This window comes from Maylandia zebra, linkage group LG11 (assembly GCF_041146795.1).
Source record: "Maylandia zebra isolate NMK-2024a linkage group LG11, Mzebra_GT3a, whole genome shotgun sequence".
Classification (NCBI taxonomy): Eukaryota; Metazoa; Chordata; class Actinopteri; order Cichliformes; family Cichlidae; genus Maylandia; species Maylandia zebra.
Genome location: NC_135177.1, coordinates 35,899,217 through 35,923,472, shown reverse-complemented (window position 1 = coordinate 35,923,472; position 24,256 = coordinate 35,899,217). Strand labels below are relative to the sequence as shown.

At 41.5% G+C, this 24,256-nt stretch overlaps 3 protein-coding genes across 6 annotated transcripts in view; 1 reads left to right on the top strand and 2 right to left on the bottom strand.

Moving 5' to 3' along the window:
- The window catches only part of LOC101468787 (apolipoprotein M), a 17,620-nt gene extending 11,414 nt beyond the window's left edge, over nucleotides 1–6,206 (bottom strand). The window contains exons 1-3 of one of the 2 annotated variants that reach the window (XM_076890277.1): nucleotides 6,188–6,206; nucleotides 1,050–1,109; nucleotides 549–688 (exon numbers count right to left, since the gene is read on the bottom strand). In XM_076890277.1, coding sequence (XP_076746392.1) covers nucleotides 549–688; nucleotides 1,050–1,082 — 173 coding nt within the window. In that variant the 5' untranslated portion in view covers nucleotides 1,083–1,109; nucleotides 6,188–6,206. Of the gene's footprint in view, nucleotides 1–548; nucleotides 689–1,049; nucleotides 1,276–6,187 lie in introns of those variants that run through there. The other variant, XM_004573557.2, reaches the window with a different exon arrangement.
- bag6 (BCL2 associated athanogene 6) overlaps nucleotides 1–24,256 on the top strand; it is a 25,022-nt gene extending 766 nt beyond the window's left edge. The window contains exons 1-25 of one of the 3 annotated variants that reach the window (XM_012915515.4): nucleotides 5,292–5,439; nucleotides 8,340–8,427; nucleotides 8,521–8,638; nucleotides 9,617–9,831; nucleotides 10,090–10,161; nucleotides 11,276–11,398; nucleotides 11,487–11,692; nucleotides 11,815–11,947; nucleotides 12,944–13,144; nucleotides 13,227–13,317; nucleotides 13,703–13,753; nucleotides 16,049–16,395; nucleotides 16,471–16,543; nucleotides 17,169–17,515; nucleotides 17,936–18,203; nucleotides 18,313–18,482; nucleotides 18,678–18,731; nucleotides 19,542–19,650; nucleotides 19,789–19,913; nucleotides 20,530–20,664; nucleotides 21,667–21,723; nucleotides 21,824–22,048; nucleotides 22,286–22,393; nucleotides 22,486–22,632; nucleotides 23,725–24,256. In XM_012915515.4, the coding sequence (XP_012770969.2) occupies nucleotides 8,347–8,427; nucleotides 8,521–8,638; nucleotides 9,617–9,831; nucleotides 10,090–10,161; nucleotides 11,276–11,398; nucleotides 11,487–11,692; nucleotides 11,815–11,947; nucleotides 12,944–13,144; nucleotides 13,227–13,317; nucleotides 13,703–13,753; nucleotides 16,049–16,395; nucleotides 16,471–16,543; nucleotides 17,169–17,515; nucleotides 17,936–18,203; nucleotides 18,313–18,482; nucleotides 18,678–18,731; nucleotides 19,542–19,650; nucleotides 19,789–19,913; nucleotides 20,530–20,664; nucleotides 21,667–21,723; nucleotides 21,824–22,048; nucleotides 22,286–22,393; nucleotides 22,486–22,632; nucleotides 23,725–23,820 (3,552 nt within the window). In that variant the 5' untranslated portion in view covers nucleotides 5,292–5,439; nucleotides 8,340–8,346 and the 3' untranslated portion in view covers nucleotides 23,821–24,256. Of the gene's footprint in view, nucleotides 1–5,291; nucleotides 5,440–8,339; nucleotides 8,428–8,520; nucleotides 8,639–9,616; nucleotides 9,832–10,089; nucleotides 10,162–11,275; nucleotides 11,399–11,486; nucleotides 11,693–11,814; nucleotides 11,948–12,943; nucleotides 13,145–13,226; nucleotides 13,450–13,702; nucleotides 13,754–16,048; nucleotides 16,396–16,470; nucleotides 16,544–17,168; nucleotides 17,516–17,935; nucleotides 18,204–18,312; nucleotides 18,483–18,677; nucleotides 18,732–19,541; nucleotides 19,651–19,788; nucleotides 19,914–20,529; nucleotides 20,665–21,666; nucleotides 21,724–21,823; nucleotides 22,049–22,285; nucleotides 22,394–22,485; nucleotides 22,633–23,724 lie in introns of those variants that run through there. The other 2 variants (XM_012915513.4, XM_024804150.2) reach the window with 2 other exon arrangements.
- Nucleotides 3,755–5,257, bottom strand: LOC101469069 (glutaredoxin 3). The gene has a single exon (XM_004573558.3). It carries the CDS (start codon nucleotides 5,255–5,257, stop codon nucleotides 4,283–4,285), a length of 975 nt encoding a protein of 324 aa, XP_004573615.3. The 3' UTR covers nucleotides 3,755–4,282.

Below are 24,256 nucleotides of genomic sequence, written 5' to 3'. Positions count from 1 at the left end.
TGCGGGGATCAACAGTCACTTATGGGGACAAAATGCTCATCCCCATGAAGACATTTTCAGACTCAAAATGTGGTTTTAATGTCAGGGTTACAATTAGGTTATGGTTAGGTTTAGGCTAAGGTATAGGGTTAGGGGTTCATTTGTAATGGTTAGGGTATGCAGTTATGGAAAGCATTATGTCAATGAGATGTCCCAACAAAGTTATCCAATCCAATTTTATTTATGAAGCACTTTAAAATACCCAGCACAGGACCAAAGTGCTGTGCAGAAAATAAGTTGAAAAAAATAGAATAACAGAAAACAGGAAAAATAAATAAATAAAACACATAATACATAAAAATTAAAACAGCGCTATATTAAAAAAGAAAACAACATAAAACAGCATAGAATCAACTAAAAACAACTAAAATAAAACGAAAAAATAAAAACCAACATCTCATGTGGTGTCAAAGGCCAGAAAGAAATGAAAGATTTGAAAATGTGTGTGTGTGTGTGTGTGTGTGTGTGTGTGTGTGTGTGTGTGTGTGTGCTTGAACTTGCTGCCTCACATGCGCATGTGTCCAGTCAGCAGCAGTGTGTCGTTTGCTCTTTCCTCCATGGTGAAGACAATGTTGTCCAGCACTCTGAACTTCTGGATGTCCGCCTCTCTGTGACTGACTGCAGCTTTAAAGTACCATGTCCCCAGATGCTGCAACAGACACACACACAGTGTGACATGACAGTGCGGGGTAGCAGTAACTGTATGAGAACGAAAGCTATTTAAAATAGCCCACGTCAGAAGACCACTTATGGAAAGACCAGAGGGAGTAGGAAGTGCATCTTTGTGGTTGTACTTAATATTTATCTCGGTAAATCTCTCTGCAGTTGTAATAAGTGTGAAATACCAATCCTGTACAGATAAGATGCACTTAACCAGAACATTACGCAATAAGGTCAACAGTAAATCCCGTCGTACTGAGGTTATTATAAAAAAAACCCTCAGACCAGTGAGGGAAGTGCCTTTGGTATTTTCATAAATCTAAACCTCTACCTTTGATTTTTACTCTCACCTTCTGCCGGTCGATCGCGTTCACAGACAGCATCTCAGGCTCCAAGCAGGGAACGATGGTCTGATACAACAAAGTGTACAAAGACAGAACAAGAGAGAAGACTTCTTTTAACATAGCTGCAGTCTAAGTCAACACTTTGTAGTAATCCTGATCAAAATGCCCGGAAACTCCCAGGATTGTCTCTGAATGTGTGCAATACTCCAACAGACCACTTTATCAGTGTGGGTGGAGGTAAATGATTAATCTGCACAGCAGCATTACCCCTGAACTTTAAAGGTAAATAATAGGTTGGAAATGGGATGTTTGCATCCATGAACATAAAACTTCAGCGTCAGGATAAAATACATTTATAGGAAACTGAGACATTTATTCTCACAGGTATTCTTACTCATCCAACACTTTCTGAAAGGAATAAACTCGCTAAAAACTCACCATCACTGACTCATCATCATATGTAGGAGGTGTTTGTGGCTATTTCTAAACTGGAACCAACCAAATTTTCTCACGAACATAACAAACAACAACCCCAAGTTTTAACTTTGTTTGTGTTCATCCTGCCCCGCGTCCCACACCTTCTGTCAACACACACACACACACACTAGGAATCATTAACTTCCTGTTTCGTCTTCCCATACTAGGTTTGGGAGAACTAAATTACTGAATTATTAAGAATCACACACGGCTCTCTCAATCAGGTTTGCTTCTGATTTAAAAAAAAAAAAAAAAGTCAAGAAAACAATTGTATCAAAAAACAAAGAATATTTAGTTTAAGGCTATTAACAAAACAATAATCAATAAATAACAAAACTAAGCAAACATTCCCTGTAAATGACCAGTTTTAAAGACTATGAATAATTGCCAAAATATTTTGAACAGCTAATTGAATAACTGACCTTTTCATGTCTCATGTATGAAGAAGTCTCTGCTGTGTGTTCATTTGAATTCTGCTTAGAGCTGTGTTCCACACCTGCTTCCACAAGGTGGAGTTGTTACACCTAATTAACTTTCTCCAGATAATTCACACTTCAAAGTAAATAAGGAAAGTTTTTTTCCTACATCAAAAATCACATCACATTAGTTTCATTTCAATTTGGGTTTTTTTTTGCATACGGTTACATAATTGCGATCAAATTATGTTGTTTCCTACAATAAAGTGATGATAAACTATAATGAGTAGAGTATAAAAACAAGTCAGTTAAACTTCTGGTCAGTTTGGGGAATTTTTAATCGGGTTCAGCCGCTTTGGTGTTAATGAAATTAAATGCAGGTGCACTAGAGGGAAAACAATGAGAAAGCCCCAAAACAGGATTGGTTTTAAGGGTGGAGGACATTTCTCCCTCTGCATCTTTTCTGACTGTTTTTACACTAGTCTAGCTTTTGGCTAGGGTCACTGTCACTACTGGTAGCAGGAGGCAATACAAGGATCCTACAGAGTTGTAAGTTAATAAGTACACTAATGCAGTGGGCTCTGGGTTCTTCCTGGAGCACAACAATGCCCAACCACTTGTTGCAAGAGTATGTAGGCAGCTCCTGGTGGATGAAAGAACTGATACCATTGACTGGGCCCCACACTCACCTGACCTAAGTCAACAGAACACCTCTGGGACATTATCTATCTGACGCTGCCAGGTAAAGCTAATATTATGAGACTTACGATGTAGAAAAACTGATTTTTATGTATTTGTTTTCAAGTGTGAATTATCTGGAGAAAGTTAATTAGGTGTAACAACTCCACCTTGTGGAAGCAGGTGTGTAACACAGCTCTAACTCAATTTCAAAATAACACACATGAACCTCGGTGATAGACTGTCGTTCCTGCTGTGTAGATAACCAACCTGATTTGTTTTCTAAATTGAGATTTGATGCATTTTTAAAGTTTCATTTTATAACCAGTATATTTAGACATGCTTCAAAAAAGTTTTGACATCGAAATAAAAGAATAATATTGTGCAATGGTGAAAAAAAATAAACTGGGGGAAAAAAGGTGAGATGTTCACTGAAGCTGAGCAGTAAATACAGGGAAGGCTTCTCCACATTGACAATAGGTCAAAGTTCATGTACTTATAAAATACCCCACATACTGAGTGATGTTTTTCTTGGGGATTAAATACATATTTCACTCAATAAAACTATTATATAGTGTGTTTTTTCTGGACTTTTGATTAATTATTTGGGCTCTTTCCATTAAAATGAAACTGAATTTTGGTCTCTAAGCTTGTGAGTCTGAGGCTTATACAAGAAATGTTGCACAGTTAAGCTGTACTAAGAAGTGGGAAAATGTCCTTTACCCAAACAAAAAGAAATCCTCCTGAATAAAAGAAGGTCCATAAGGGATTAGTGTCAGAGGCCAGCTTAAAGCCAGCGTGCATGATGGTGTTGTTTCACGTCAATGAAAAACCATGTAGAAACCTAGATCCATCCCTGAAACTGTGTTGTAAACAAAGGATTTGTGTAAGTGGTAATTTTCTTCTACCCCTCAGGAGAATCACACATATTTAACCAGACTTTGTTAGTTCTATTACCTCGCTGTCAAATTTTGCGCTTCAATGTAGCTGCTTCATTGTTACAGGGCGGCTCGTCTCTTATTGTATCGTCTCCTCTACTGAGTAAATAAATAATCTACAACAGTTGTCTCCTCAGTTTCCTAATGCTTACAGGGTGAATAGATTGAATGCTTACAGATTAAACAATAAGAGAAAAAACACTTTAAATTGTTTTAATTTTTAATCGTAATCTTACTGACAAACACGCATAGCTTGTTAACAGAGTGATCCTTGCACAGAGCTTAAAAACAGCTTGGAGGAGAATGTGCAGACAGGACGGTGTGAACAGTGAGCAGCTGGCCTGGGTAGGAAAATAAAAGTTTATATAGCGTACTGAAGCGTGAGGCTGTCAACACTGGAAGGAAAGCTATAATCCCAAAAAATGCAGATATTGTGAACTAACGTCATTAGTTTTCCAAGAATCAGACAGCAAGAAGTATTTACTTAAGTGAATTTCTAGTAGCCCAACTTTCCAGTAATGACCATTACCAGAAAGGAAAACAGATGTAAATTCTTACTGTTGACAGCAGTTTCATTTCTGTCTGTAATTATAGTGAATCTATCCCCCTGCTACAATACAATTAGTTACTAGAGAAAATTTTGACCCTTCTGCAGGGTTACTGGAGCTAATCTGGATATGTGCAGCAGCTTCTTGTTCCCTCCCTCAGATGGCCAATGCAGATCCATCTACTACTCTCCTTTCAGGACTGATACCAGCTCTCCACTCTCCTTCAGCTCCTTGACAATGTCCAAACCACCGATAAGCTCTCCTTTCACGTAGAGCTGAGGGTAGGTTGGCCAGTTAGAGTAAGTCTTGAGCCCCTGCCGCACTTCTTCATCCTGCAGGATATCAAAGGTGTCATAATCCACCCCAGTACCGTTCAAGAGCTCCAGTAACTGCCTGCTGAAGCCACATCTGGCAGCCTCTTTCTTGCCCTTCATGAACAGCATGACTGGACTCTGATTGATGATGGTCTTCAGTCGGTGCTCTAAGGTGACAGCCTTCGGGCAGGTGTTCTCCAGCTCTCCGGACTCAGCCAGTTCCTTCACTATGTCCAGTCCTCCCACCAGCTCCCCGTTCGCATACAGCTGGGGGTAGGTGGGCCAGTTGGAGTAGGTCTTCAGCCCCTGTCGGACCTCCTCATCGGACAGGATGTCGAAGCTGCTGAACTGGATTTTGTGCTCTTTCAGCAGCGCCACTATCTGTCGGCTGAATCCGCAGCGGGGCTCCTGGGGTGACCCCTTTATGAAGAGCATGCAGGGGGCGGCGTTAAGCAGCTTCTTCAGCCGCTGGTTCAGATCTGCGCCGCTGCCCTCAGCGGCTCCACCGGGACCCTCGCTCACCGCGAGGCGCTGCACTTTCTTAGTCAGTTCCGGAGCGTGGGCCCCGTCCAGACTGTCCACTTTCTCTCCCCCCTTGAAAAAAAGGAAAGTGGGGACGGAGGAAATTTCATACTTCTCCGACACCTCCGGGACCGCTTCCGCCTCCAGCTTCACGAACGTAGTGTGCGCATGTTCTTTGGCTAGTTCGGCCATCACCTCGTTCATTTGGCCACACTGAGGAGCCCACGCCGCTTGGAAATGCACCACGGTCAGGCATTTTCCAGCTTTGGCTAAGAAATCTTCAAACTGCTGTTGGGTAGTCGCCTCCACGAGATTCGCCATTTTTCTTTCCTTTCACCCTCTGCACGCGCAGTGGTTCCGGTGCCGCCTAGACGTCATATCCGCGTAGCCTGGCAGTTTCTGGCAAGTACCAGAGAAGCTACAGGGAAGTCGTTTGCATGCTAGCTGATGATAAGAAAACAGCTGCATACACTGGATACGTCGAGAGGATAGTAACTTTTAAGGTAACTGTTTAACGACACAGACTTAATTAAAACTAAATTTCACACTGTCTCGGATTGCTATGCTAATTTTAACGTTCCGTTTTAGTAGCATTAGCTAGTTAGCTCAAAGTTAGCTTCGTTCGTGACGTCTGCCAGGTTTCCAAGTTAAGCAAAGCTAATTCATGCTAGCAAACCTTTGGCGGCTAAGTAAGCTACTGTTACATGTAATTTCTGTTAAATAGAAGTAGAGTCAAATACCACAGTTCTAACAGTTAAATTAATAAAAGGCTTAAATAAAGACAATGCAGGTCGGTGTCTGGCCCAGCATGAAGCAGCCTCGGTTCCTCGGCTAACTACTCAACATTACGATGTTACCGAGCACGCAAAGTCCAAAACAACAGGAGCAAGTGTTTAGCTGATCGGACTCAGCTGTTTCCTTCGGTTTTACATCGGTGGTTTGTACAAAAAATCGTTGCATGTTTTTGTTGTTGGTTTTAAGGAACATGCAACTGAAGTTTTCTGCACCTGCGGGTGGCACTACTTTCTTTATAAATTCATATTCTGTGTAGTTGTCAAGACAAGTAAGATGGTGGCGAAAAAATATTATTTAGGTAAACATTTCAAACGAAATGAGAGGGGAAAACAAGACACACCTTATCCTTACAACCATGGTATAAGCATAATGCATCTTCTGCTTATTTTCAAGGCTTTGCAAATCCGGTGATAATAACTAGTTTGTTAATACGCATGAAAATTATAACATACTTACATGACATATGACACTGTGTTAAAGTTTAACAACAATTAACTCAAAATGCAGAAGTAGTGTCTGAAAAACTATGGAGTCCCAATAATCCAGTAGCCTGTAAAATCACCCTTAGCATCATTACATTGAAGTAATGGTTTTCTGTAAGACATTATCAGTTTCTCACATATCTTCTCCTACGTGTTACATTGTCTACTATTACCATGACCTTGATCACAAAGCATGTGTGTTATGTGTAAATGTGTCCTTTGAAATAGGGCTGTTTGATATAACGATATATATCGGATGACGATATAAAAACGTCTATCGTGTCATTTTACACTAACGTTTGTTTCGTGGTGTCGCAAAATAAACTGTTTACGGCAATATTTTTTTCATCGTTTTGATGGTCACTGTATGGCTATATTAATTTCTTACAATTCTCTCTTTCTCTTATATTTAATATAACCACACTATAGACGGACAAGCGCCTGTTTTTATGCGTGTCCGCTTGTTTATGTTCCACATAAACCTTTCACAATAAAGCTCAAGATCCTGTTGAGACTTTTCAAAATAAACCGAATCACGTGAAAGAGCAGATTATTTACGAATGAGAAGTAAAAAAGCTAAAAATAAATAAACCTTAGACTCAAACGTTAGTCTTTCCGAGATTCACAGAATTTACAGAAAATGTTACATTTTTGTGATTTATATCGTTATCAACGATAGAATTCTTATATCGGGATATCAGATTTTGGTCATATCGCACTGCCCTACTTTGAAAAACTAAGTACACACATGATTCAGTAGCTTATTGAAACACCTTTACCAGCATCAGCTTGAAGTAATCTTTATCTGTATGATATTATCAGTCTCACTCTTCTTTACATATGGTTTGTGCTTCAGTTCATTGAGATAGACAGGCATTCATTTATACAAAGCTCTCCTGTCAATTACATCAGATTGCAGTATGAACTTTAGATTTTGTTTTGGTTTGCTCATTAAAACACCTTGATTCTTTTCTTTTTCAGCTGTTCTGTTGTAGACAAGAGTTAGTTATTGAAAAGATGCCCTCGTATTTGTCTCTAGAATACTTTGACATACAGAGAAATTTATGATCCACTCACTGACTGCAGGTGCCCACATCCTAGACTGCAAAACAAGCCCAAAACATCACCCCTCCACCACATGCTTGACAGTTGGTATAAGACGTTTGTGCTGATATGCTGTGTTTGGTTTAATCCACTGCCATGTGTATTATGGCCAAGTATCTCCACAATTGTCTTGTCTGTCCAAAGGACACTGTTCTTGTAGTTTGTTCAGATGCAAGTTTGCAAATCTAATTGTGTTAGAGAGAGATGGCTATGGCCATTTTTGTCAGCTTGTTCAGTCTTTTAATAAATTTACTATCATGAACTTTAACATTTAAAATGATAAGTGAGGAAACGGTATTTTGCCACATTAGTGCCACAACATCATGAGTGGTCCACCAATAAAGAGGAAAATAACTGAGAAAACAGTAGTAGAGGAAAAATTACTGTTAATAAATAAAATAGTTAAATATTGTTAGTTATTATTACAAGAGGATGCACATATTTTTGAAAAGAAAAGTATTGTAGTTAACATTTTATGGTGGTTTTGTTTTTTTTTAGTTTTGCTATAGGTCGATACAGTGTTTTGCTTCCTTATGTTCTACATTTCTGAATATATATATTTTTTACCTATGAGTTACAACAACCACAATATTTTGTAGCTATTTTGATATATTCTTTTTACATTTTATAGACCCTGTGAGTAAACATTAACACATTAATTGAGAATAAACATTATAATTGGCCATAGCTGTAGGAGCAGTACCAGTTGGTAATTACTGGCTGGCACATCAGGTTTTTACAGACCCTTTGAGTCAGCAAGAATCAAATGACAAAAGATATGTTTGTGATAATTTAAGTGAGAGTCTTTGTTTTATACTGTAAATTGTCCTAATTAGTCCCAAATCTTCCATTTGACATCTCACAGAGATGTTTAAAAGTAGATGTTTATGTTAAGAAAGAAATATGAGAGGATTTCAAATCATCAAAGTGTTTAAACTCTCACATAACAGTCATCATATTTACCTTAAGAATCCAGTTTCAGCTGAGCTATAAACACTGGAAAATACATCTTCCTGTTACAGGAACACAATGGAAGAACAAACTGCTGACATAGAGGTGACGGTGAAAACATTAGACTCCCAGAGCAGAACCTACACTGTTGGCGCTCAGGTAAGTACACGCATTGCAAACTCAGGAGGAAATTCTCAGTCTTAGTTCATCTTTCCTGTGGCGTTACTCATGTCTGTTCAATCTTTGTTGTAGCTGACGGTGAAAGAGTTCAAGGAGCACATTGCCCCATCAGTGGGTATACCAGTGGATAAACAGAGGCTGATCTACCAGGGCAGAGTGCTGCAGGACGAAAGGACTCTGACAGACTATAGTAAGCAAATAAAGAATGAAATGCAGAACTAGATTGTCACTTGTTGGTCTTTGTACTTCCTCTTGGAAAGTAGGAAATTTTGTTTTTTGGGTATTTGGTATTACACAGAGAATGAATTCTTAACATTTTGGTTACACTTGGTTACAGATAAATTTGAATTTACTATGGTGTTTCAAGAGTTGCTGCTGCTTTTTAAAAAGATTTGTGTTGATGATGTGGGCCATTGCTGAAAAAGAATGTAACAGCTATGTGTAATTAACTGCAAGATGTATTTGGCAGAAAATGAGTGTCATTTTGATAATCAGTTACAATGTTCTCCATAGAATCCAGTCGTATATAATAAATTATATGTTGGTCAGTACTGGTCTTTTATGCTGAAGAGAGCTCAAAGTGAAGCTGTCAGTTTAGCTGTTAAGCTACAGTCCTATCCCCACTTATGGCCACAAGCTGTGAGTAGTAACTGAAACAAATGGCTGAAATGGGCTTGCTCTAAAGGATTTCTTAGAAATGTGTTGAAGAGCTTCATCACTCAGGAGGGGATCAGAGTAGCACTGCTACCCCTCTGCATTGAAAGGAGCCAGTTCAGGCATCTGACCAGGCTGCGTCCTGAGCGCCTCTTAGGTCAAATGTTTTTGGCCTGTCATAGCAGGAAAAGGCCTCCAAAACAAACCCAGAATGCACTGGAGAGATTTTCTTTTTTTTTTTTTTTGGCTTGAAAATGCCCTGATGCCACATGTTCCCCCCCAGAAGACATGGAGAGGGAGAGGACTGGGCTCCTGGTTAGACTGCTACCCCCCGACTCAGACAAGCATCATATCTATCTAGTAGACAGTCGAGCAGCTAGCAGAATACCTGGGTAGTGCATTCAAGTAGAGTCTCCGTGTTAGAAATGCGATTTTTTTTTTTTTTTTTTTTTTTTTTTTTTTTTCCTTGAAGTATGATTGGAGATGTGTAACTGTATATGACTCTCTCTACCAGATGTGGGTGGGAAAGTGATCCACCTGGTGGAGCGAGCGCCCCCTCCACCCTCACAGCCCGGCTCAGGGTCAGGAGGCTCTTCAGCTGAGAGTGGGCCATCTTCTTCCTCCCAGGGAACATCGCAAGTGCCTCCACACGATCGCAACGCTAACAGCTACGTAATGCTTGGCACATTCAACCTCCCTGTCAACATCATGGATCCCCAGCAAATACAGGTTGGTCTGCTTTATCTTCTCAAGTTATACTTATGGTCCAATGTCACATGCAAAGGTTCAGATATAACCAAAGGGTGATGAAAAGCAACTCAGAGAACTGATGTTATTATTCCATTACTGATTACTACTGATTATTATGACATGTAGCAGAGAGATCCTCTGCTTTGAATTTAACGTCTATATGCAATATTCCCTCTGTTGGTTTCTCTTAATAATGTTTTCATTTTGGTCATTCTATCCCTGAATCTCTTCATATAGATGTCAGTCCAGCAAATGGTGTCCAGCATGGGAGAGAATGCCAGGAATGCCAGAGTCACAACCAGCACTGGGGTGAGAGTTTGCATGTTCTCCCTGTGTGGTACACCGCCTTCCTCCTGCACCCCCAAATCATGGATGTTCAATTAATAGTTGATTGACAATTAGTCAGAAATATAAAAGTACAGTCCTAATCCAAAAAATTTTGGTAACTATGTAAAAATGTAAATAAAAGCAGAATTAAATAATTTGCAATTTCATTACATATCAGAATGTTAAACTGAGAAAATGTTTACTCGTTTTAAATTTAGCAACAACATGTCTCAGAGAAAGCTTAGAAAACATGGCCTTGAAATCTAGGACTATGTTACTGCTGTGGAGGATTCCCTCTTCTTTTAACAAGAGTCCATAAACATCTGGGAATGAGGAGACTAGCTGCTGCAACCATGCCGGCTCATGTCATATTTTTTTAATGGTTTTCTAATGGTTTTATTTGCTGAAAGGCCTGAACTGCAGACAGACCAGTTCAGCACCTGGAACTTCCTGCTATTAAACCTTGTTGTTGTAATACATGCAGCATGCAGTTTAGAATCATCTTGCTGAAACAGGCTTTCCCTGAACAAAATGTCATCTGGCTGGAGGCAAATGTGTCTAACACCTGTATATACTTTTCAGCATCATGATGCCACAGGCACTGATGCAGCCCTGTGATGCTGTTCTCTAATCAGTTAAACTAATTAGTTGCAAAATGTTCCTCCAGCTGTCTCTTTTTAGTACCATTTACTTTTCCAGCCTTTTTTGTCCCCACTCAACTTTTTTTTTTTTCATTATTTTAACAACACATTGCTGCTGCTAAATTAGTGAATATTTTCCATGAAATTGTGTCTCAGTTTGAATATTTGATGTGTTTTCTATGTTCTGTTATGGATAAAGTATGGGCTTAAGAAATGTATTGCATTCTGTTTTTGTTTACATTTCACACAGTGTCTCAACTTGCTGGAATTGGGTTTGTAGATGTAGTGCTTAAAGCGTATAAAGTAAAACCACGTATGGTTAAATAAGGCTTTTAGTCTAAAGCATTGTAACTGTAACATTGTTTTAACTTCATCCTAATGATGCCATAATAGTACACAGCTACACACGACACTGAATTGTTTTGTTTATTGTCACCTTTCCTTCTTTGTTACAGAGCAATGGGTCTGTGAATGTGCACATTGATATGGACCAGCCAGTGCAGAGTGAGCCAAGGCTGAGGCTGGTCTTAGCTGAGAACCTGCTGAGGGACATCAATGATGTCATCCAACGAATGGAGGTGAGCACTTATCCCCCCCAAATACCTCAGTAGAGAAACTCTGCCTTTCTCAGTAACAGTTCTGTTGCTTTCTTGTGTCGGTTTTCAGGGTCGACCAACTGACTCGTCCTCTCAAACAGAGACAACCGATGCTGCTGCTGCCGCTGCTCCCCCTCCTCCATCATCTTCCTCCACCACCTCTACTCCTTCTCCCTCTGCTCAGCCCATGGACACCTCCCCACCTCCAACAACTCCCCCACCTCCACCCTCCTCTTCAGCTCAATCTGAGGGACCAACACCGCAACCTGGACCCAAGTGAGACAAAATCTAGCTTGCTAACTCAGATTTCTACAAAGGTCAAACTGTGCATTTATTTCTCTGTATGTCTCTGTCATGATGTGTAATTCTAATTAGTCTGCCTTTCTTTCCTCTTTCAGTCATCCCAGCCCGGCTGAACTGGCAGAGATGCTGTCTGAGCTGCGGAGGGTTGAGGAGAGACTGCAACCATTCATCCAGAGAGCTCACACCATCCTCGAGACAGCCACCACGGCAGAATATAACAACAATACAGTAGGATTCAAACAAAAAACAATTTACTGGAAATCTTTACTATACATTGTTAATCAGTTCTTTGTATAACAGATGCTTTGATACTTATAAATCCTTGTTTAGACGAATAACCAGGGATGCATTGGTTGACCAAGCGGGTGTCCTTAATGTTAGACACTGGGGAAATGGATCATTGCAGCTATCACTGATGTTAACCGGTTTACAATTAAATGAAAAACTGTAACAAAAACAACAAAGTGAAAACAGAATTGAAAATACTGCATCACTAATATTTGATCTAGCTTTTTGAGTCAGGATCAGACTGATAGCTGATCCAAATATCAAATCAGTGCATCCCTATGATGAAAAATGTAAATTGTAAAATGTTTTTGGGTGTTTGTCAATATATCCGGGTATCCCATTTAAGTACAGTGTATGTATGGGAAACACTGCTGATACTAAGACTTCATATATATGATAGATGATTAGTAGTAACATTGACTAAAGTAAGTGAAACCTGCAAGTTACTTTAAACAGTCAAAAACCCATAACTCACTCTGCTGACTTCATACTCAAATGTGGTGTCCTTTAAAGCTCCAAAATCGTCCCTCTCTTCCTCTGACAAGTGCGTCAGAGTTATGCTAATAAATTGCAATTAGACAAACAACAAATTAAAAAAAGAAAATGATTAGAAACTCTGGAGAAAATAAAATAATTATATTGACACATCATCATAGAAATAATACGAATAAGACTAAAATAAAATTAATAAAGAAATGTTGGATAAAGTACACTAAGAAGATGAGACATGACAGAATAACATGTAAAGTATTCAATAAGCTCTAATTGGTTAGTAAAGTAATGCTCTGGTAGGTAGAATGTAAAGATTTCAAAACCCAAACAATAAAATAAGTAGAAGCAGGTAATTAAAAATAAAGTAAATGTGATCTCTATACAGTGTCCTTATATTTGAGATGAGGTAAGATTTCAACAAGATTGGTTTCTTTCCTGCTACAGGAGAGAGAGGAGGACCAGCGAACACTCGCCCTGACGTGGGAGTGTCTGCGTCTCCTTGGTAACACACTAGTAGCTCTCAGCGACCTGCGATTGAACCTAATGAGTCCCGTCCCCCGTCACCTGCATGTAGTCCGGCCATTTTCTCATTACACCAACCCGGTCTCCCTTCCTGGAGCTATGCACCACCACATCCCAGTGCAAGTAAGTGAATGGAAGCAACTTTAGTCACTAAAGTGAAAATCTCTTAGGAAACCAGACTGACTGCTTACGTCTTCACCAACAGATGAACCTGGGTGCCACAGTGACTGTTGCGGCTAACAGCACTGAGGGACAAGCCACGCCCACTCAGCCGACCAGCCAGGCGGAACAGGCAGGTCAGGGACAGACCTCCCCCACACAGACTTCCCCGTCCAATCAGCAGGCTGGACAGGGACAGGCTGGCCACCGGGTCATCAGGATCAGCCACCAGGCAGTCCCGGTGGTCATGATGCAGATGAACACGGACGGTGTGTTGTCCCCTACCCGCCACTGATTGAATGCGCCATTCAAGCTGTGTGTGTCTGTCACTGCACTGGAGTTAAAGTTCCACATCTGCACTGCTGGCTCAAGCAGAGACCTGCAGAATGGGACTTTTAACTCGGGATTTACAAGCAAGATGGTCTTTCCAGTGTCTGTTACACAATGGCTCTGATAATGCAAATGTTACATTCATGAAGAGTCTGACCAGCTTTAACTGAGAGTGTTCTTGTTTGTGTGCAGGCCCAGGTGCAAACACGGCAACAGCTGGACAGCAAATGACTGGACAGCCAGGTATAGCATGTTTAAAAAATACTGCGTACAGCATTCCAGTGTCTTCATGTAAAACAGGTGTCAAACTCGGTTTCACTCAAGTCACACCAAGGGCTGGACATATATAGTTTACTGGCATGTTTCAGTCATGTAAATTCTTCAACCATTCCACAAAAAACACCTATTAGTGTTACCGTATTTTCACGACCATAAGGCGCACTGTGCTAAAAGGCGCAGTCTCAGTTATGTGTGCCCTTACTATATTTAACACACACATAAGGCGCACTGGACCATAGGGCGCATACAAGTACCGTATGCGTATTTAAAAATAAAGCGGGAGCAAACCTGAGTTCGGTACCTTACTCACATTTCTATTGCCGGTAATCGTCATCATCAACAACACACAAGCATACAAGTGTGCGTATTTAAAAATAAAGCAGGAGCAAAACAAAGTTTGGTACTCACATTTTTATCATCAATCAAACCCATCGAAGTCCTCATCCTCTGTGTCTGAATTGAACAGCTGCGCTAAATCTCCATCAAACATGCCAGGTTCACTGTCTTCACTGTCAGAGTCACTTTCCGTGCCGTGCGGCTCCTCGGAAACGATGCCGGCTTTTGCGAAAGCTCGAACAACAGTGCCAGCAGACATGTTAGCCCAAGCATCTACAATCCATTGGCAAATTGTGGCGTAACTCGCCCGGCGCTGCCTTCCACTCTTAGTGAAACTGCGTGGAAAAAACCACCTGGTCTCCTTACATACACCTCCCTCAGCCTCAGTCTTTCATCATTTCCTCATCCATCCAGCCCTTTTCATTTGCCTTAATGATGATTTCTGCTGGAAACTTCTCTTTAGGCAAAGTCTTTCGCTTAAAAATCACCATAGGCGGCAGTTTCTGTCCATTAGCATGGCAGCCAAGCACAACAGTAAAAGAAGACTTTTCATACCCCGTTGTGCGTATCGCTACCGTGCTGGTCCCCTGCTTCTCCACAGTGTGACTCACCGGGATGTCAAAAGTGAGCGGGACCTGGTCCATGTTTGTGATGTGGCTGGGTTGGATGTTTTTGTCGCCGATGTGTTTGCTGCAGTAGGAGCGGAAGATGGCCAGCTTTTCCTTATAATCCGCTGGAAGTTGCTGCGCTACCGTAGTCCTGGTCCGGATGGAAAAATGGCACCGTTTCATAAAACGAAAGCATCAAGACGGACCTCCTTGGAAATGTTCAATGTTCATCTCTTCAGCTAGTGAAACTGCTTTTAGCCGAATGGTGACCGTCGAAACGCTTCTCCCGCTCGCGCTTTGCTCGATGATCCACCGCTCGAGTCTTTCCTCCAACTCGGGCCACCTCGCCTTATGTCCGTGGAAACTCAGCTGCGTTTTCTTGACCTGCCGGAGCTTGTTTTCCAGCTTCCTCCATTTGCGAACCATCGATTCGTTAATCTTAAATTCTCTCGCCGCTGCTCGATTTCCATGTTCCTCCGCGTAGCTGATGGCCTTCAGTTTAAACTGTGCTTCGTAAGCGTGTCTCTTTGCCATTTTCAGGGTTGTTAAAACAACGATGTCCTGTTCTTTTATACAGGTATGTGCGATTGTCCCGGTATATACGATCAACGCCCACACTTCACCCTTTAACGTTCTCATGGTGTTCTCTACTACGTCCTCCTTACAACACATACGGCGCACCGCGCTATAGGGCGCGCCGCACTTTTTAAAGAAAATCTAAGACTTTTAAGTGCGCCTTATGGTCGTGAAAATACGGTAATAAAATTTTATTATATTTCATCTAACTAAACTTATCCTGCTCTAAAAGCAAAGTCATAGCTCATGAATTTTGTTGGATATATTTAAATCTTATGTGCCCCGTGTTTTAGTTTTTTACATGGCTGAACATCACTTCTCATTGGTTTAGGAAAATAAACAAAATCTGTGATCATGAAATTAATCCGTAAATTTTTGTGCCAGAAAACTGTCGCTGGAAAGATATAGACTCGCTGGTCTCCTACCTTGAGTGTTAAGTTAACTAGCTGGCTGAGACAGCAGAGACTTTAAACTGTTTAGGTTTATGTTCGCTACAGAGCTGTTTGGGCCAAAGTACTTTTAAAACCTAAAGTGAAAAAGTACCAAGAGCTGGGGTTGCCCACATGATGTAGAAAAGCTTTCTGTCCGCTTAATTTTTTTCCGTCATGCCGCAGTTCAAGTGGGATACTGAATATTGTTTTGAGAACGAAAGCCTTCGTTTGCTAACTGCTGAAAATCCTCTAAATACACTAAATTAAATCATGTGATGCTAATTCCCTGGCGTTTGTTTCACTCTTAGGTGCCCTCCCTCCTGATTTTATGAGGAATCTCATGCAACAAATCAGCCAATATGCTGCTGCCGTAGCAACCAGCGCCGCCACCGCAGCTGCCACCGGCCAACCAACCCCACCGCAGCCTACCCCTCCCAGCTCCACAGCCAGCTCCTCTGCCACGACCACATGCCCTAATACACCCAGCACCACTCCTACCGCTCCCCCGCCACCACCCAGTACTGGCCCCCAACCCCAGGCACGGGTTGTCTTCACCCGACCCCCGTTTGCACCCAACATGCCCCCTCCTGCCTTTGGTACCCGGGGAACCACCATAAATATGAGGACTGCCATGCCAGGCCAGCAGCCGGGACAGGTGGGGATAATGCAGTGTGATGATTTCCATGAGATATTTAAGCATTATCAATGAATAATAATATGTTCCTCACAGGCTTTCAACCCCGCTGCTCTCAACCAGATGATTAGTGGACTGGTTGGACAGCTGTTGCTCCCTGGACAAATGGGTGAGATGATCTACTCAGTAAAGGAGACATATTAAACGTTTCTTTTCCTTTGTACTCCTGGATCTGTACGATGCTATCTGGGGTGTTTTTGTCAGGGTCAGGATCAAAGACATTTTGAGCAGATATTTCAGTGCATGCAACACTTTTAAAAGGCTTCAGAGTCTCAGTCATGTAGATGCTGTATTCTTAATAAACAGACAACATCATTACTGCATTGTTGAAATTGGCAGACTACAATTAAAGACAGATTCTCTATTGTTTTACTGTTAAAAGTGCACAATATTACTTCAGATATTTTTTAAAACTGTTTGGAAAAAATAATTAACTATAATGACCTTTATTTAAATCTTCTTTTTATGAGGGGCAGCCAATCAAACCAAAGTTGGCTTAAAGAGAAGATGACATTCAAGGGGAGGAGTTAAAACAGCTTTTTCCACACAGGATGGATTGAAGGGTTCTTTCTCTTAGATAAGATAAATAAGCATTATTTTGAACCGTAAATCATGCAAAGCTACTTTAGTAAAGTTCATTAGTAAAAATATGCAGGCATATGTTTCTGTTAACATAGTCTTCAACAGTATTTTAGTTGTTTGTTTTGATTTTTTTGTTTGTTTGTTTTTTGCAGCTGGTCAAACGGTCACATCCTCTTCTTCCTCTACATCCACACCCACCTCTTCTTCCTTTTCCTCCTCTTCTCACACCTCTTCATCTTCCTCTTCCTTTTCCTTCTCCACCTCGGGTCCAACACCACCTCCTGCTACAAACACTACTGCTGCCACCCCGAACCAAAACGAGACCAACAACAGTGAGCCCCAGCCTCAGCAGATGCCTTCAGACCTTGGCCAGCTTCTAGGTTCTCTCCTGGGGGTAGCTGGCGGCACTGGAAGCGGTGCGGCGGGGAACCCTTCAATAACTGTCACCACGTCTGGAGTCCCAGCCTTCATCCAGGGAATGGCTGAATTCATGCAGCAGGTAAGTGTTCCTGTCTTTGACAAGTGTGCACACAATGCACTCCACATGCAAATTACCTTTGGATTTGATCTGCACTCTGTTGTGCAAGAAATGAATACAAAGATGGAGGGATTGCCTTGTTGAAATATGTCCAAATTTAGATGATTGGAAACTGAATATATTCAAGCAAAAGAGTACTCAGAGAGCACAACTCTATCACCTCGATCTCTATTGGCTGTCAAGAGATTCCCGTCAAACATAAGGAGGAAAAAGGTTTTGGGGAACACACATAATTTTAAATGAGTTCTTATTCATCACAATATCTTCCAAGGGAAGGGCTGGTAGCAAGTGAGTCATGTGCAGTTCTTTCCATTTTCACAAGAATCAGCTGCATTTAAACTGTCACTAAACCCCAACATATTGTTTCCGCTTTATTTCTAGGCCTCCCAGCCCATCTTTTCACCACCCCCTCCTCCCCCTGGTACCACTCCAGCACCCGGGGCAAGGCCCAACCCAACACCTAATCCTGGCGCAGCAGCAGCAGCTGAAGCCCTCGACCCGGAGCTGTTCACGGGCATCGTTCGCGGTGTCCTCAGTACCATGATGGGTTCTCTGGGCCAAGGTCAGAACGACACGGAGAGTATCGCCCAGTTCATGCAGAGGCTGTCGCAGTCAACCAACATTTTCATCAGTCCCGAGGAACCAACGGGTAAGTAATAACCTGTATTTACTTATAATATCAGATACAGTCTCATTTATATATGTTGTCTCCCTCTTGATTGTGTACATTTATTTTTTTTTTTGTATCGTGGGTCCAGGGTTCTTTGGGGAGCTGCTGATGTTGGTGTGTCAGACTTTCACCATGTCCGACCTGGTGATGTTGCTTCATGGTCAGCACCAGCCTCTCAGCCGCATCCAGCCACAACTGGCCCAGTTCTTCAACCAGAACTACCTCAACGGCAGAGAGCCCACCGATCAGAACATTGCTGTCAGTACCACTCACCACAATCTGTATTATTCTTAGAATGTTGTTGGCAATTTTAGAGGTACTTCACAAGTAGACGCAGCTATTTTACTTCATAACATATCCCTCATTTTTGTTGGTTGTTTTATGTTTTTGTGAACGTGATCAATAATTGATGTTTTCTTTCCTTCTGCGTGTTGTCTTCTTTTTCTTTCACAGGCTGCTGCTGACAGTCTTGTCAATGAACTGGAGGAATATATCACTGAAAGCTTTGTAAGTCCTGCACTTACTCTCTTCTCATGACAACAGGATTTGATCAAGCACATAATTTAATTCCATAGATTGACTTTGCATATATCTGCATCTCATGCAGCCTGCAGATATTTGTATTAAAGAAAAGTTTTAAAAATTGTCATGTATGCTGTCAGTTTGAAATCCTTAAAAAACGATAAGAATATGAATTTGACCTTACACAAATTTGGAACCGGACACCAAAATCATTTCACCTGTTTTATTTATTTATTTTTTTAAACTGTCGAGGGAAAACATCGCATGCGTAACATCCATCAGAGCTCAGGCTGTGCTCGACTTTGACTAATATTAATGGGCTATTTTGTCTGATAGGCAAAGCAGATGTGAAGTATATAAAACTATTTAATTTGCAGTAGATGAAGGTAGACAGTGTTTGGAATTGCTGATAGTAGCAACAAGTATTGAACTGGTATTCAGACTCATCAGTACTGAAGCACCTAGATGAAACAACTTGCTATCATAGCTAGCCTAGCTGCTATCGCGGATAAAGATTACGATTTATACCATTTGCATGTTTATGTTCTGTCTAGTCAGTCATGGCTGGCATGGCATGTAGTCTGGAGTGTTCAAACGAATTTTGCCACACTCAATGATAGGAAGATGGGATGTGATAACACTGTAGGTAAAACGTTAGTTGCTTGCAAACAGGGTAAGCAGCAGCAGACCTTGAGTCCGTTGCACAGCATTAGAGTAATAGCCAGTTATGTTAAAGTGCCATCTGCTTTTGATTGAAATACTTCTGAAGAGATCTTCTCCTTTGAAACCCAACAGAGAGAGTCTTCAGTCAACGTGTTGGAGGGCGTTGATATCACCCAGACCAACATGACTTTCTTCAGACAGCAGCTGACTCGCATCGCCACACACATTCTGCGCTGCAATGGTAAACTCAACTTTAGCTCATTGTTTCCTCATTTTGTGTCGAACAGCAGCTTAAAGAGTTTATTTGTGGGAAATGTTATACTTGTAACTGCAATACATTCACTTTTTTTTATTATTCAATTTAAATTGTGTTTTCCAGATGAAACATTTGGGCCCCAGCTGTTACAGATGTGTAACCAGGCGTTGTTCGAGTGTCTTGCTCTCAACCTTCACTGCCTGAGAGGAGACCAGAGGGCTCTAACTGCTGTTATCAACCACCGAATTGTATGTACACAATTTCCACTCAGCAAGAAAAAATACTTATCACAAATGAAAGTAGTACATTTTGGTCAAAGAAGGTCAAATTTGGTGTTTTGTACAAATTCAATTTTATTTACACACATTTACAGGAGAAGTCACACAGAGGCGCTACTGAGTGCTTCTGACAGGAGACAGTTCCATTGTACTCTTATCTATATTTTTCTATCACTGCATCATCAATTAGCATCAACTAGTGTAAATTCTGAGCTATTACAGGTAAAACATACAGTTTACACATTATTTGAAACAGTTCAAGTTTAATATGGAGATCCACTGTTTAACAGTAGATATGAAAGTCAGAATTTAAACACACTTCAGAAGTACCGTACTGCACTTATTTACTCAAATTTTTTATTTAAAGTAATTTATGCAGAGAAAGTGTCATGTGCACTGTTATAAACTTAGAAGTAAAGAATGAAGAATTCAGCTGCTCTGTCATTTGATGTTAATAGAAATAGTCAGAGATATAAACTAAGAAAAGTGGTGTACTTTAACAATTTAAAGAGAGGATGTAACCTAAAAAGTCACAAAATACAGGAGAAAATGTGTCTGTGAGATAAAAAACTTTGTTTTGTTCCAGCGGAGGATGTCAAGTGACATCAGCCCCAGTCTGGTTAACTGGATGACCAGCATGATGACGATGAGACTGCAGGTGATTCTGGAGCACATCCCTATCACACAGGAGCAGATCCAGAGCTACATAGTCCACACACAGGTAACGCAGCAGACACAAACACACACACACACACATGCATGTTAAATTTCTAATTCTCAGAATAAAATTGGACGTGATGGAAATTCAAGGAAAGCAAATCCCCATGCCTCACCTGCATGATGCAGCCGCTCAAGCTTCAGGCTGTTTTTGTAGTGTGTGTTTAGAGTTGTGTAACTGTAAATCATTTTTTGTGACTCACAGCAAACAAAATCCTGCAGTTACAGATAAATCTTTGCACGTTGCGACATATGTGTGCAGATCTGTACAAATTTCATGTAAGAAGACAGCCTGACTGAGCTATTACCAAACACGATATGAAAGATGGACACAGACACTGTGGTCATTGTGTAGAAGCCTCAAGCAGAGCATTTGCTGCTGTGTGTGTGACAAGCGAGGAGTGTATCTGATACATAAACCACACACCTGCACAGTAGCAGCTCATCACCCAATCCTGGAATACAGCAGCTTTATCCTCGTCTTTAACTTTAATTTGGACTTTGGACAAAGTGATCATCATGTTGTATTCAGTAAAAGTTGAGAATGGAACCATGAAGTCATCAGAGGTCATAGACTTCACTGGAAGCTCTCCCCCTGCTGGCCATGAGAAACAGTGCAGGCTTACTAAGATAATTAATGGCCTTGAACATCAAAAACATAACCATCTAAGTACAACATGAAACAAAACTGTGCAGCTAAATAGTTAAAATAACTTAAAATATTTTTAAGAAACTCTTCTGATATTAATAAAATCTTTCCAAGTGACATGAAGCAGATACTGACAAAGCAGGTCAGTCAAAAACTCTTTTCAAGCCTTTGCCAATAATTCATCTGCAATAAGACTCAGAATCTGGTTTTACTGTCCTTGTGTGTTTCCTGCAGTGCAGAGCACATGTGCAACATGCAGAGAGAGCAGTCCCTCTTATCTGATGGCTGCTCCATATCACATTTCTCTGAACTGCACGTCTGAAATGGCTAATAAATATTAATGATATTCTTTCACAGAGAGATCAGTCTTCTGCAGCTGGTGGCCAAGAGCCTGAACAGGCACAAAGTGCAACGGTAAGAATGGTGTGCGAGAGTTCAGAGGACCTTAGTTTGCCAGTTCTGGTCCTGTGTTTTCCTTTTAGTTTCCTCATGGTTTTGTTCTCCACCTCCAAAGATCGGGGACAACCTGTCACCAGCTGCAGCCACCACAGCAGAGGAGGCCATGTCGGTGTCGCAGGAGACGAGGGTGTCATCACGGGACACGAGGGTGTTGCCTGGGGACCTGGGAGCCTCAGGAGGAGCCGTGCCATTAGGTGGCGACATGGCAGCGGCGGGAGCGGAGGGAGGGAGGGAGGAGTCTGCTGGAGAGTCGGATGGCTGGGCTGCTGCTGTTCCTCCTGTAAGAGCTCCCTCCCACCGCTTTTTACTGCTTTAACTGTCATCTTTTTCCTCCATTTGGAAAAAGTGTTTAACTCTTTGTGTGCCTGCTTTACATTTACCGTGTGCTGTTGCTGTACTGGCACTAGTTTTTTGCTTAGCTGTAGTGCAACACAGTAACACAGCTGACCTAAACTATGACTCTGTCCTTTCAGCTACTTCTGCTTAATCCTTATATTCTCCGTTGTCTTTGTTTTAGGAATGGGTTCCCATCATCAGGTGTGATATAATGACTCAGAGGAAGATGAAGGCTCAGCCTCCATTGTCTGATGCATATTTGCATGGCATGCCAGCAAAACGCAGAAAGGTAATAAAATCAGGTGCAACTTTTTGTCATCACGTAAGAATTTGGCCTCTCTCCCTTTTCTTTATGCTGCATGTTTGTGTGTGTGATTTCAGACAGGACAGGGCAGTGCGGCCCTCCTCTCCCTCTCTGATGCAGTGAGTCAAGCAGCCAGGACGGCCGGAGTGAAGCCCATCACCTCTGCTGAACGGCTGCAGGAAGACCTGGAGACCCAGGAGGTGAAGGAAGCTTATTCAGAACAGGTAACCACATCTTACATAAACTGGCAAAAATCAAGCAGAGGCACATCGAACATTGTTCATGTTCATACTTAGCGCAGCTTTCATAGATCTGGCAAACTGGAAAACTGCTGGGAAATCATGAGGAGGGCTTTTAAGAGCAAGGACAGGAAGGATGAGTGAAAGCACACCAGGATGATACAAAGGAAACTCACAGTTTAAATAATCCTGTAACATAATGACACTAAGATTAAAAATGTCCATCTCAATGCTAAACTATGGAGAAATGCAGCAGTGATGACTTGAATTTGTTTGACACAGTGGCTGCATCTGATCACACAGTTACAATGTCATGTTGTGACCCAGTTAATTGGCTTTCTAACGTTTTACAAGCTCACAAAACACTGTCTCAGAGAGCACCCTCTATGTTGCTGTTATGCAATTTAAAAACGTAACTGATCACAGGCCTTCTGGTGAAGAGGAAAATTGTGCATGCCACTTTTAGCAATCAGACCCCTGAAAATATTTTTCAGACCTCCCGGCACCAGAGTAGCTGCTTTTTTTCCTTTCCTGGTAACCGGCAATAAAGACAATTGTCCTGCAGGGTCAGTTCCTGCAGTTAGCACACACCAGTAAATTGGAGAGCTACTTCCTTTAGTAGAAAACTACTAGAGTGGTTAAAGCCGCTACTGCCAGACAGGCCTAGAGATGTGCTGGGAACCACACAGCACTAGGGAAAGATGTGTATTCTTCAATTAGTTGGTGAATGGTTGCTGGCACTCATTAGATGAAACTGGTTGCAAAGAGGTATACAGTCTGCAGTCACCTGTAGTTTGCTTGAAAGATGCCAATTCGTCTCCAAACACTCAGTAACTGCTAGTTAAATAGGAGTGACACTGTGACACGAACTGTAAACAGAGACTGTTTGCATTCAAAGTAAAAGTCTGACCTTTCATCACTCATCCAAGTCAGACTGTAGCTGAAGAAGTCACTTGGATGAGTGACAAAACATCACCTTAAACTCCACTATGACTGTAGCCTTTAGGGAAGCTGCTCACAGTCACACGACTGCCCGTTCACCTTCTTGACTGATGATGGAAGTCAATTGTTTTTCAGGTTAAAACAGACATCAAGAAACGAGTGAGGGAAGACCCGGATTTCAGCTCTCAGCAGTTCCCCAACGCACACAGAGCTTTCTCACCAGACTCATAATCACAAACACTGAAGCCGATTCCTCCTCCACCTGCTTTCCTTTGGGACTTTGATTTGACTACTAGTCAGCACAGCTTCACTCCCCGAACAGCCTGTCCACTTTTTCAACAGCTCTCTGACTAATGGCCTAGCGCTGATGTGGCTACTTCCCTAGTGCCTATTTATTGCTCTGTTTTAGTCCAACCTTTGCTGACAGAATGTTCTTCACTGAAAAAGGTGTTTCACCAGATTTAAGTTAGACTAAATCTAGTCACTCTAGTCTTGTTTGCTTTCTTTTTCCCCCTCGTGTCGCTTTGTTCATGCGGAGCCTGAATCCTCATTATTTAGCGGACTCTGGCCTTCCTGTCAGTACTCTTGAGCACAGGAGAAGACTTTCATGTGATGCTGTTTGGTACATGAATGTACAGTATGCTTAATAAAAATCTTGATAATTACA

Excerpts from the sequence above, each read along its gene's own strand:
- LOC101469069 (XM_004573558.3), bottom strand. The coding sequence starts at position 5,257 with ATGGCGAATCTCGTGGAGGCGACTACCCAACAGCAGTTTGAAGATTTC.